The sequence below is a fragment of the Tamandua tetradactyla genome, chromosome 6 (assembly GCF_023851605.1).
Source record: "Tamandua tetradactyla isolate mTamTet1 chromosome 6, mTamTet1.pri, whole genome shotgun sequence".
NCBI lineage: Eukaryota > Metazoa > Chordata > Mammalia > Pilosa > Myrmecophagidae > Tamandua > Tamandua tetradactyla.
In genome coordinates this window covers 137,790,037-137,803,816 of record NC_135332.1, presented here as the reverse complement: position 1 = coordinate 137,803,816, position 13,780 = coordinate 137,790,037, and the positions used below count along the sequence as shown (strand labels likewise).

The window sequence follows — 13,780 nt, the reverse complement described above, 5'->3', positions numbered from 1 at the left end:
AATTACCCTATATCTTACCCTATTTCTATCTCCTAAGGGTCTCTGTTTCCAGTGAAATTCTCCAGTTACCCTATATCTTACCCTGTTTCTATCTCCTAATGGTCTCTGTTTCCAATGAAATTCTCCAAGTTTATTCATTAATATCAGTTCATATCAGTGAGACCATACAATATTTGTCCTTTTGTTTCTGGCTAATCTCACTCAGCATAATGTCCTTAAGTTCCATCCATGTTGTTACATACTTCATAATTTTATTGTCTTGCAGCTGCATAATATTTCATCGTATGTATCTACCACAGCTTGTTTAGCCACTCCTCTGTTGACGGACATTTTGGCTTTTTCCATCTCTTCACAATTGTAAATAATGCTGGTATAAACATTGGTGTGCATATGTCCGTTTATGTCCTTGCCCTCATGTCCAATGAATGGTATTGCTGGGTCGTATGGCAATTCTATACTTAGGTTCCTGAGGACCTCCCAAACTTCCTTTCACAGTGCTTGTACCATTTGACATTCCCACCAACAGTGGATAAGCATGCATCTTTCTCCACATCCAGGGAGGGGTTTCTTTACAGGAATTTGTCTTATCTTGCCTATGTGCAATTTTACCCATGCTCAGCACAGGTGCCCTGTTTATGTGTAGTTCTGACTGCTCAGAGGAATTTGGACGATTTTTAAAGAGGAGGTAGTTTAAATGTGTAAGGAGTGGTGACAGGCCCACCTTCTGCAAGGGGCCTGCTTACTATACTATCACAAGAAAGATTTTTAAAAAAATATGTCTGCCCAAGCCAGTTTACTATCTCTGTGTCAACTCAATATTAATAACATTACATTTTAAAGTAATATTGCATAAATTAATAAATATATATCAACAAGGCATTCTTAAACTTTTCTTGTAGTTTTTGCAGGCAATTTACTTGACACTACCAGTTAAAATTAAAATTTTCTGCAGCTTAAGTCCCCTTGGGGTAAGGTGAGAAAGGGGGAAAATTCAGCTTCCCCAAGTGGAGAATTCTTGATATTCTCACAAGCAGTGGGGACAACCAAAGCAGTAGGCTGAGACACCCCAGTCTTGGGGTTTGTTCATATGAAATTTAACCCCACAAAGGACAAGTCAAGCCTACTTAAAATTAGGCCTAACGTCATTCCCAAAAGAACCTATTTTGTTGCTCAGATGTGGCCTCTCTCTTCAGCCAACACCACAAGCAAACTCACTGCCCTCCCCTTCTCTACCTGGGACCTGACTCCCAGGGGTGTGGACCTTCCTGGCTACATGGGACAGAAATCCTAGAATGAGCTGAAACTCAGCATCAAGGGATTGAGAAAACCTTTTAGACCAAAAGGGGGAAGAGCGAAATGAGACAAAATAAAGTGTCAATGGCTATGAGAGGTTCCAAAAAGAGTCGAGAGGTTTTCCTGGAGATTATTTTTACACATTACATAGATACCACCTTTTTAGTTAAGGCGTAACAGAGGCTGTAGGGAACTGCCTGAAAATGTAGAGCGGGGTCCCAGTAGCTATGTTTCTTGAAGATGATTGTATAATGATATAGCTTTCGCAGTTGACTGTGTGATTGTGAAAACCTTGTGTTTCATGCTTGTTTTATCTACCTTATAGACAGATGAGTAAAACATATGGATTAAAAATAAATAAATAACAGGGGAAACAAATGTTAAAATAAATTTAGTAGATTGAAAAACTAGTGATCAATAGAAGGGAGGGGTAAGGGTATGGTATGTAGGAATTTTTTTCTGTTTTCTTTTTATTTCTTTTTCTGAACTGATGCAAATGTTCTAAGAAATGATCATGATGATGAATATAGAACTGTGTGGTAAAAAGAAATGTTCATATTGTATGTTGATTGGTTTTATTAATAAAAATTAAAAAAACATTTTCTGCAATTTGATTCACGTTAGAAAAATGTATCAGCATTTATTGATTTGTATTATTGTAAAGATTTTCATTTAAAATCAAAATTCTCTTACCTGTCTAACTAGGTCACAAATAAACCTTTCCTTTTCTTGAGGCTTTAGATTTAGCTCATCCATGTGCAGTGTGATATTGATGATAAAACATAAATTGCACTGCCATTTTTTGTCTTTGATTATTGAATATTTGGCAGGCATTCCTTTTGTTTTAAAAAAGTCCTGAACTGAAGTTAACAGTACAGTAATCTTGTATAAAACTTTTTCATGACTTAGCCAGTATGAATTGATGAAGAACGATGAAATCATAAATCAGTTCTCTATTTCTTTCAACATCCATAAACTGTCAGTGAGTCATCGCATTTGCACACATATTCTGAATGAGTTCAACAACTCCATTTATGGTACTTTTCATAGGGTCTGCTTCGGAATATTAAGCACAATAATTTTAGCACGCACATAGTACATACTCAATATCCATATTTGAGTAGCAGCTACTATATATTGGATAATGGAACTCTAGACTTTTTTTAGGAAACATTTTCACATGTATGTATGCATCTGTAGTCTGCACCTACAGATACACACTCTCCACCCTCAGAAATATATAACTTTTCATATATTTTGTAAGCATAATGACCTACACTGTATTTATTGTTATTTTACTTGCTCTTTCCACTTACCGGATGAAACAAACTTGGAGCTTGTTTTATGTTAGTTCATGGAAAACTGGGTTCTTTCATTGTAGTGCTGCCTGGAGTAGAGCAGTGCATAGTCTGCAGATGATGGCCTTTGAAGTTACTTTTATTACCATGCAAGTGCATAAAATGCTCATTTGAGTATATTCTAAGGTAGAATTGTTACCGAACAGAAACCGTGGATTGTTCTCCCGGATGCGCTCAATAACCAATTCCTGAAACATCAGGGTTTCAAATACAGAGTTTATTATAGCACATAGTAGGAGAGCATATGGCTTTAGGGCTCAAAATCTGTCTCCCTGTGTTTAGGGAGTTCAAGGTTTTTGAGGATTTTAGCAAGGGAAGATGAGGTCATTTCAAATACCTTGTCCAAAACAGAAAAGGGGACTGTGCTATCATTATCATTTCAATAGGAGAACATAAACTGACAGGAGGGGAGGTAGAGCTGTCACTTCAGTACTCAAGGTGTAAGCCAAAAGGAAGGAAGTAGTTAATGGCTGACTTCATTAGCATTAGGGCCTTTGCTCTACAAGAGAATGACCCGATAAAGGGCCTAACAGCTCTTACAGTCACAAAGGCACAAGATATGAGGGCTTTTACACTCATTTCAGTTATCAGGCAGCTAAATTATAGTTTAGGGTTTTCAGATATTCCCTTGTTTTTACCCCAGTATTCCAGAAAGCAAAAAGGAATATGACTCAGTAATCAGAATCATCCCTGAAATCCTAATTTCTCAGTTACAGATTCTAAGAAGGAAAATTTTGAAAATTTTATGTATGTAAAATATTAATAGACATATTACTAAACAAAAGCAGGGAGTCCTCAGCTGATACACTCAAATGAGGAATTCCTGAGGTACTGGGGTTTCAAAGAGAAAGTTTATTGCTAAGTGGGAAGCAGACCAGATAGCCTAATGGCCTAAAAATCTGTCTCCCCTAGTCTAAGGAGTTTAGGGTTTTTATGGATTCAAAGAAGGGAAGATAACATTACAATAACAAGTATAAACAAGGGCTCAGACTAGTTGAACAAGTTTCAGTAATATAAAGTATTAACTTGTGGCTAATCTACAATATACTAGAAAGTAAAAAATAAAATCTATATAATGATTCAGTAATCACAGTGAAACTCCTGTTATCAGTACAGAACAGTACTTTCCCCTACATCATCATCCATTCTTGACATTTTCAGTCTTCCAGCATTTTGCCAGTCCTTTGGATGAAAATCTTTTTTAGTATACATTTTCCTGATAAGTGGAGATTGAACATTTTTTTGATATTTTCATCACTTCATTTTTTAACATAATATCTGTATATCTTTTGAAAATAACAAAATATTATTTTTAGGAAGTATATACCCTGACAGTGTTCTTACTTACCTTTGTTTTCTTTTTTTAAAAAGCTCAGAAAAAGTTAAAATGACTTTTAGTACCTGTGGTCAAGTTGTTGTTGGGGCAGGTCATTTGCAATTTGCACCTGTAGGGAGAGAAATTATTGGCACTACTATTAGTTTTCTACAATTTATGGAGCTGTAAAACTGCTCTAAAACAATGAAAGGCTACCACCATTGTAGAATCAGATTACCCAGTAGGGTACACTAAACAACGCCTGGCATTTCTTAAGATATTCAGCAGTCTTTTACTTTTTTTTCCTGTCAGTTAGTTAACACACTTAAAGTTTCTAGCCATTGTCTGGTTTATAGTGAGAGCTCAGTAAATTTAATTTGCTTCTCTTCTGTTGAGAGAATGAAAAACAGGATAATTGAAAATTTCTGTAGAGTTACAATCCCCTGAATAGGGGCTGTATCTCACATTGTTTTCATAGTGCTTTGAATGGTGGTTAGGGACATTTTTATTAGGTATTTAGTATGTGACTGGATGGAATATGTTAAAGTCTGTTTTAATTCATTCCCCATATCTGCAGAAACATGAGAAAATAGGTTCATTTTGTTTACATTGTTGTTTATCATGTTTTCAGACTGGGATTAGAAAATATATTCTAAGTATGTAAAATGGTACCCTTGCAAGCATCTAGCCTAACTCTTTCCTTTCATAGCTCAAATTGTGTGAGTAGAGCTAAATAAAAAGTCCTACTCCATTTTAATAGCAAATGAGAATTTGGTGTGTGCGGTCTTACCGCGTGATTACGTTGTTTCTCACCATGAATGGTGATTTTTTACAAATGGTAAAGCAGACGAGCATATTCACATGGAATAATCCATTGCTTTAAAAATATCCATTTTTATCTGTTTTTTAGATTTTGGTTTTTTCCCAAAATTTCTTGTTAAAAGCTGAAAAAAATATGTAGGGGCTCATGTAGACTGTAAAATGAAGGAGAAGCTTAGCTTTACTGTGAATTCTGAGTGTGGGTGTAACCTAACTAGCTAGAGGATATGCAATTCCTGATTGACAGCAGGACCAGCATTATGCAAATTTTGTATGAGAGAACTGCCGCTCAGAAACAGTGATTAGGGGCTCTGTGGAATCACTACATTTGCCACTCACATCTTTAGTTTTTCATTTTTCTGTGTACTGAATTTGTAAACAAATGGCACAAAACATTCTTCTTTTGTTTTTATTAAAATGGTTCTGCGATGCAGTTTCAGTCTATCAGCTAGGCATACATGTACAGAAATCAGATACTCACTAAATTAGCTAATTTTTAGCTGTGTTCCATGCTTATCTCTAGACCTTTGTGTATTAAATCCTATCTCGAGCTGTTCTCTTTATACACAAGTGTGTTTTGCTTGTGCCTTCCTGTCTTCAGTGAGAAGCTTTATGTAGGTCAGGCTTGGCTTAAGCAGATTTCCTGAACCTGCGTCAGCTTAAGCTGGAGGAATTTTAATAAACCCTCCCCTGTAGGCGTGGGCCTAAATGAGGCTAGCCTAGTTAAGCCTGATCTTTTTCTGTTTGTGAAAAGAGCTGAGCAGAGCTGAAAGCTGCATGGTGGTTTTAGAAACTGCCTACTTAATTTGAAAAGAACGATGGTAGGAAAAGCTAGATCTTCGAATTTTACCTTATCTGAAAAGCTTGATTTGCTAAAGCTTGTGAAACCATATGTTAAAATTCTCGAAGAACATACTAATAAACATTCAGTAATAGTGGAAAAGAATAGATGTTGGGATATCATAGCGGTTAACTATAATGCAATTGGAGTAGATCGCCCTCCTCGTACAGCGCAGGGCCTACGCACCCTTTACAAAAGGCTCAAAGAATATGCCAAACAGGAGATATTGCAGCAAAAAGAGACCCAGTCAGATTTTAAAAGCAATATTTCTGAGCCAACCAAGAAAGTTATGGAGATGATTCCCCAGATTTCCAGTTTTTGCCTGGTAAGAGACAGGAACCACATACAAAGGTAAGCTTTATTTTACGTTGTTGTGGAAAATTATGGCGCCTCCTATCTATTGGGGTTTGGCTTAGTTGTGATAGATATGCATTGTAAGCATCCCCACTAGGGGAGCAATGAATAGAGTCTTTGTTTTGCATTCTTAAAAGAGGAAAGTGAGGCTATAAGGAATTTTTCTGTTGCATTTTATTTGAGCTACTTTTTGTTGTCTTTCCCTCTCTTCACCCTTCCTTCTGTAGTTTCTAAAGGTGAAGTAGAGAATAAATGAGATGAAATTTGTAACATCATTTTATAAACTTTTTAAGCTTTAAAATTAAATGATTTAAATTTCTTCTAAGAGAATTATATCATTAAAAACTATATTTCATTGGGATTTTCAATTTTATATATAATTTATAAAAAGTTTAAGGAGAGAGGGAACTTTTGCTTTTATAATCTTAACCTTTTTTTGTGAATTTCCACTGCGATTATTGAATATATTTACATTGAACTATAAATAGATCTAAAATCAGTAATTAAGTAAACTTTATAATGGCATGATTGTATATTAAAAGAGTTTAAATTATTTTTCTAACATATTTTTAATTATAAGATGGACCCAAGGACAGGAAGTATATGCCTAATTAGGGATTCAAATTACTTAATAAAATTAAGGGTTTTTTTTTTTGTTTTTGTTGTTGTTCTTAGTGTTCATTAATGGTCTAGTTTCACTTTGAACATGGGTCATACAAAAAAGGTAATCTTTCATATATTGCTTTGCAAGGATATCAAACTACTAATATTTTTTCAAACTATTAATCTTAACATACTCATAAGAACAACTGGGTATTTTGAGTGTTAAAAATAGTCAGTTTTTGGGTTAAATTAGTACTCTGTAAACCTATTTGCCTAGGAATCCTCAAAATTTTTGTCTTGCCATTAATTCATATTTTAACTCCTGGCAAAAGATAAAACTGGCAGCTATAGTTCTTATACTCTGAACCATTTAGATTAATTTAAGCTCATTGTAACCTTGCAAGTTGAGGGATCTTTCAAACAAAGCTTTACAATGTGCTTTCCTATTGGTAGAAAAAAAAGTTATTGTGGAGCACAATTATTGATTACCTGTGAAATCCCTTTGAAGTTGGGAGGGGAACAGGAAGAAAAGAACTGTTTCGTAGCCAAACATTATGTGTTATTTTGTAATTTTCTAGGAAAATGTTTTTGAGCCTAGCTTCTTGCCATATACTGGTCATGTCTAGTTGATAGCACGGTAAAACATATCACCAGTGGGAATCCAGGACATGGATATATAGTGGATTAATTCAAGGGGGTTAGACTGATGAGAAATGATTAAATCCTAATATGCTAGATGTCAAAAAAACTCCGCAGTAAAATTGTTTTTATCCTTTGCTACTTATTCAAAATTATTCTCCCTTGTACTGTACAGAAAAGAGGTATATAGACATAAAGGTTTTGCATTACAGATATAAAGCTGTGCCTTTGGGGTACTGAGTTTATAATTTCTTAATTTGTAACTATACATAGAAAATAGTTTTAGTTGCGTATTTTCTATATATAGTGAGTGTATAGAAGATAAATAAATATAAATATGCAAGTGTCTTTACATTTTTTGGTAATTGGTATGTATATATTGTGAGATCTTTTGAGGTACCATAATTTCTCTGATAAAATGATTAAATTGATTTATGCATATTTGAACTTTCTATTTAAACAATATGAACTCAGATTTGTAAGGGGATATGGGAAATGTGCCACTTAAATGCTTATTTATGTTAGTCTGTACTTCCATTTTCTCCATATTAGCCTTTTCACTGAATATGTTTATATGTTTAATGTGCTTATGTATATTTTATTGATATCTTGAATCTTAATCTCAGAAGTTTGTAATTATTGTATAAGCTTAATTATACTTTTATATAAATATGCCTGTTTCATATTTATCTCCAAACTCTCCTTTCTTAATAAGAAAAATATTTCTGCTATTTTGTTTGATGTATTTGAAAATATATACCAGTTTTGTAAGGCTATTATTTCTACAACTTTCATTGAGTTATGTCTTTTCTTTCACCACTCCCTAAATATCAAATTATACTTGGTAATTTTGTAGCCTATTTGATTTTCAAAGTTCAGATTAGAAGTCCTTCCCAGTTTATCATTTTCGTCACCTTCTTTAAATGATTCTTTTTCTTTGTTATGCTTATGTTTTTAACCAAAGTGGAGTGGAATATTCCAGACATAAGACATTTTATTAATTTAATTAGGAATATAATGTCTGTTTTTCTTAATTGTGTTTCATACTCTTTATTATACATGCTAATTTGGAATAGTAATTATGTGGATTTTTTTCTTTTGCATGGGCAGGCACCGGGAATTGAACCAGGGTCTCTGGCATGACAGGCGAGAATTCTGCCTGCTGAGCGACCATGGCCTGCCCAATTGTGTGGATTTTTAAAAAAACATAGTTTCATCCATTTTTCTATGCCAACCTTACTAATTTGAATTACATTTATATTCCTTTGCTTTGCTTTTGAAAATTATTAAATGACTAAAAAAGATGAATTAAAATGAAGGAAGTTTTATAACATGCTTATACTTTGTTGAATTGTTTCATTTATATTTCTTAGGCAAATATCTGATATTTCTGGCAGTTTAATGCCACTAGTAAGCGACTGATGGGGAGCTTACATTTTTTCCTCTTAGACTCTTCTTAAACTTACTTCAGTAATTTAATCATCCACCTAGAATGCATTCTTAACTATGTTTATTATTATTTGTAAAATGTTCTCTAAATACTGTTATGAAAAACAATTACATTAATGTTCAAATAATTACTTGTGCCTCTATAATTTTTATTTATTTATTTTATTTTGTTTTGTTTAAAACTTTTATTTTTAAGTTAGGCATAAGTATCATTAAAAAAGCAGCTAAAGAAAAAGATTATATATTTTTAATTAACATTATATACACAAAACTATTTTTAAAATACAGTAGTAGAATTTTAAGTTATGTTGAGTTTATAATGTCATAACTTTTTATGACAAAGTTTAAATTATGATAAAACTGTAGTTGCTTCTAATAGGAGTACAGTTTCTATGGAAATTACATGTAAATGCTTTAACTTCCAGTATAATGCATGTAGGCCATTTAAAAACATGATTAAAAATTGTATTTATTCATTCAGTCATTCATTCAACAGATGAGCTCTTACTAGGTTCTGAGTATGATATTATGCTAGGTGGATATCCAGTGGTGGATGAAAACTTGTTGGCTTTACTTCCCATTGGTTGAAAGACTTAAGAGGAACTGAGTCATGTGGTAAAGGTTAGATTAAGGTGAAATGCCATTGCATCTGAAATAGGATAGGTAGAATAACTACATGACATTTGGGCACACTCCAGAATCATACACAATCTTGATTATTTTTCTTTTGACAAATATAGAAGTGAGCATTTCCCATAGGTGGTCTTGCCTCCTAGTACTCATATGTTGGAACTTTAGACCTGTTAGTGATAAATTTGACTAAGGCTTTGGTGATTTTTAGAAAAAGGAATTTTGGGGCTGAGATGTGGAGATTGCAGGCCCCAGGATGCCTTAAATGGTCCATTACATCATTTAAGAAACTCAGGGTTGTAGGGACAATTGGCAGTTCTTTGTAAAAAAAAAAAAAAAAAAAAGAGGGTTTCTATTTTTAATTTACCTCATTGGGCCTATGTAATATTGGGCTATCCTTTTAACAGTCCAACTTTAAAGTGAATGAATGAAGGTAGGGACCTATATGTATGTATCATTTAAATTTTTATCTCAATACTTAACTTTCTTATTTCAAGGAGCAAAAATTTTTTCCTTCATACTTTATTGATAAAGCTTGATGACTTAATGTATTTAAATTATGATATTAATGCAATAAAATCTGTTTGTCATTGTTTGATTTACATTTTATAATGCTTTTCTGTGTGCTGTAGTGCAAACTTGGATGAGGAAGCACAGGCTGGTACCAGTTCACTACAGGTAATGTTGGATCACCATCCTGTTGCTATTACAGTGGAGGTGAAGCAAGAAGAAGACATTAAACCACCTCCTCCACTGGTTTTAAGTTCTCAAGCTAGTGATGCTTTAGAGCAAAGAGAAGAACATGAATTAGTACATGTTCTGGAAAGATCTTTATCGCCATCACTTTCCTCCGTTGATATGAGAATGACATCGTCTCCATCTTCTATTCCAAGAAGAGATGAATTTTTTCAGCATGAGAATGGAGAACACTTTAGGTCTCTATTAGGTTGTGATCCACAGGTTCTGCAAATGCTGAAAGAAGAGCATCAGATAATTTTAGAAAATCAAAAAAAATTTGGATTATATGTTCAGGAGAAGAGGGATGGATTGAAAAGAAGGCAACAGCTAGAGGAAGAGCTGTTAAGAGCAAAAATTGAAGTGGAGAAGCTGAAAGCAATTCGCTTACGACATGATCTGTCAGAATATAATAGTCTCTAAAAAATTTTTTTTTTCAATTTTTGCAATTTGATCATTTTAGCTTTGGCCAAAATTTTTTCATTTGGGGAAATCCTGAATGCCTATTCTTGAAAAATGTTGTTAACCTTTATCATGGAAAAACTTTCTTGATATGATTTTCTACTTATTTAATTTGCCTTTGAGATATTTTCAAATTTATTGATTGGTTGGCATGGTTACATTTTTCATTGTCTTCCCCATATTTTCTTTCTAAGAATCTTAATTGTTGACCTTATAAACGATGTTTTATTTTATTTTTATTTTTTTACATGAGCAGGCACCGGGAATCGAACCCGGGTCCTCGGGCATGGCAGGCAAGCATTGTTACCTGCTGAGCCACCGTGGCCCGCCCGATGTTTTATTTTGATCATTAAAATATAACATACATTATTTGTATTCAGTCATATTTTTTCAAGTTCTGAGTCTTCAACACTTTTAATTAGAGCTTTGAAACTCATTGAAGGTTTTTAAGTCAGTCAGATTTAAAAGCTGTTGGTACCAAGAAGCCAGTCTTTCTGATATTGATTAAAAAACATTTTTTTTATTAGAGCAGTTGTAGGTTTATAGAAAAATCATACAGAAAGTATAGAGTTCCCAAGTCCTTTTCTGATCCTGTACTCCACCCTCAGTTTTCCCTATTATTAACATGTATTAATATGGTTACCTTTGTTGTAATGATGAAACATATTATAATTGTATTACTGTAGTCCATATTTTATATTATAGTTCACTCTTTGTGTTGTACAGTTCTATTCTGGTAACATATATATAAACTAAAATTAATTATTTAGCCACAGTCAAGTATATAGTGCAGTGGTGTTTAATACATTAACAGTGACATTGATATTTTATGCTTTCATCTTTTGAAAGGGTAAGGCTTAGGTTGTTAGAGATGAAAGGTATTTGAAGAACCCTTTTTTCTCATCTCTTCAATTCAGAGGTAATGCCACTGAGGTCTAGAGAGCAGTCAATGACTTGATATAAGAAAGCAGAGCTGGGAACAGCACCCAGCTTTTATGGATGTGTGTAATTTTTTCTCCTACTATTCCATAGAAGTAAAAATCCTCTAAAATAATGCTCTAGATTTAAAAACAAGAAACATTTAAGTAATTAAAATTGCTTTTAAAGGTTGTTAGTTTTTGAAATCAGGAAAACTATCACTTTACCCCATTTTACCCTTCCTTTTTTTTTTTTTTGCCTACCAAAATAAGATCAGATATTCTAATGAAGCTGTTATATAGGGCTGTACAATTTAAAAATATGTTTTAATGTATTATTCTAAAAGTATTTCTTTCACAATAAAAATCAGAATGGACAAAATTAAAATTTTACTTAGAATGAAAATAGTGGGAAAAATGTATGTGTATGTTTATAATTCATGACACAATCTGAACTCTGGTTTTTGTAAATATTGCTATTCTAGTATTGGTGAAAATAAGTAAATAAAACTTCCCCACTTAAAACAGATGTATTTATGTTAAATCATTCATTTGTCCATTACATAAGAATTTCTGTTTTTGCTGGGGGTCCATTGAGGAAGGGTTTGAAACCAAGCTTTAGAATGGGATAGATTGAATTTCAGGAGAAAGGATATTCAAAATCAGAGTGAGCAGCATGAAAAAAGGCATAAAGCATGGGAAAAAGTGGATCAGGAGTGCAAGCCCAAAAATAGTGCTTAACCAGGTAATATGTTTGCTGAGAGAGCTAAGTATGGCCATGGTAAACTGGCCCAGGACATTTCCCCTTCTAAATGAAGTAGCTACGGTTTAGCACCAGCTGAAATTTTATATAAAATAATAAGCCATAAAAAAAAATAAGCCAGAGGTCTGCATTTTTATGTGAAATTTCCCAGTTTTTAAAAGTTTACAGCTAAATTAAAAATGTTTTAAAACACTATAGACCACAAAATATGTGAGCTGGTCTCATTCAGCCTGTGGGCTTCCATTTTTGTGACCTTTGAGTTAGAGCACTGGTTCTCCATTTGTAAATCCTGACCAGCAGCAGCAGCATCACTTGAAAAACTATTAGAAATGTAAATTCTCAGGCCCCACCTCTTTCCTTTTGAATATGAAGCTCTGGTGGTAGGGTCCAGAAATTTGTATTTAACAGGCCCTTTGTATGATTCCAATGTAAGCTAAAGTTTGAGAACTATCTGAATAGAATATTTTGGAACCTTCTGAATCATACTTGATTCCCACAAAGTTCTTGTTGAAAACAAGAGTGGGTGAGATGAATTGAGGTAGGACAGTTTGGAAGCTACTTGGTGCCAGATCTTAGACTTTATTAAATGCAATTTTTAAGGAGTCCTATTTAATTGAATATATAATGGGAAGCCATTGAAGGCTTTTGGTTGGGGAATGATATGATTAGAGCTATGATTTAGTAAGAATGTTATAAATTGGCATTTAGTAGTAGGCATTGAAGTGAGAGATAATTAAATCCAAAACTTAGTTTATGCCTATAGATATAGAATAAAAATAAAATTTACTTTTATAATAGTTTGTTATTATCTAATTTCATTGGTTATATTAAAAGGCATTTTATATCTACTATGCTTTGATATAGAAATGCCTTGAATATAATATGTATACTTCATCAATTTTTATCTATTCTCCTTTATGTTATCTCTGAGTCTAAGAAATCCTATGATTCTTGTTTGAGGAACTGTTTAACATCTTTATAATAAGACTTAACTTTTTGAAATTATTGAAAATAAATTACTATATAAAATATAATCCATATTACAATCTTAGCATGCTACTACTGAGAATTGATAATGGATATTCATCTTGAATGTGGACGTTGTACAACTAAATCAGAGTTTTCTAAAGCATGATTTGTGGAATATTAATTCTGTGAGATGTTTCTAGAAAAGAGTTTGTGTGTTCAATAAACCACATTCTTTTTTGGAGCTTAAGTTTTACAAACAGCATGGAAGATAAAATTATTTATAAACAAAATTTCCCTTGAATATCCTTTTGCTGCTCCTAAAATAGTGTAAACATAGACTGCTACATTCATATTTCTTTCCAGCATTGTCAAAGATTGTTGTTTCTTTGGTTGTGTTGGATGGCATAATTTGTTGGCATGAAAGGACTGTAGAATTTTATAAATCTTTACATCTTACTAAACACCAGAATTACACGCATTGCAGTGAGTTTTCTGCACTATCTGATTATGCTCCGTTATATAAATACACCTCCTTGCCTTTTGTTATTCCATCATATTTATGCACAGTTTAAGAGAATTCCAGTATAAAGAAAACTACTTATCTGACCATAGAATCCTATTTGGGGACGGGCC

General features: G+C 33.2%; 2 protein-coding genes across 3 annotated transcripts in view; both read left to right on the top strand.

Annotated features, from left to right (window-relative positions):
* The window catches only part of RAD54B (RAD54 homolog B), a 142,932-nt gene that overhangs the window by 64,812 nt on the left and 64,340 nt on the right, over positions 1-13,780 (top strand). The window lies entirely within an intron of this gene.
* Positions 3,957-12,904, top strand: FSBP (fibrinogen silencer binding protein). Its single transcript, XM_077167220.1, has 2 exons — positions 3,957-5,977; positions 9,934-12,904. The coding sequence occupies exons 1-2, from the start codon at positions 5,604-5,606 to the stop codon at positions 10,457-10,459; spliced, it is 900 nt and encodes a 299-aa protein (XP_077023335.1). The 5' UTR covers positions 3,957-5,603; the 3' UTR covers positions 10,460-12,904.

What these genes read in the sequence shown, in the direction of transcription:
- FSBP (XM_077167220.1), top strand. Translation starts at nt 5,604, where the DNA reads ATGGTAGGAAAAGCTAGATCTTCGAATTTTACCTTATCTGAAAAGCTT. An exon ending in GACAGGAACCACATACAAAG is followed by an intron (nt 5,978 to 9,933) that starts GTAAGCTTTATT and finishes TGTGTGCTGTAG; the next exon opens with TGCAAACTTGGATGAGGAAG.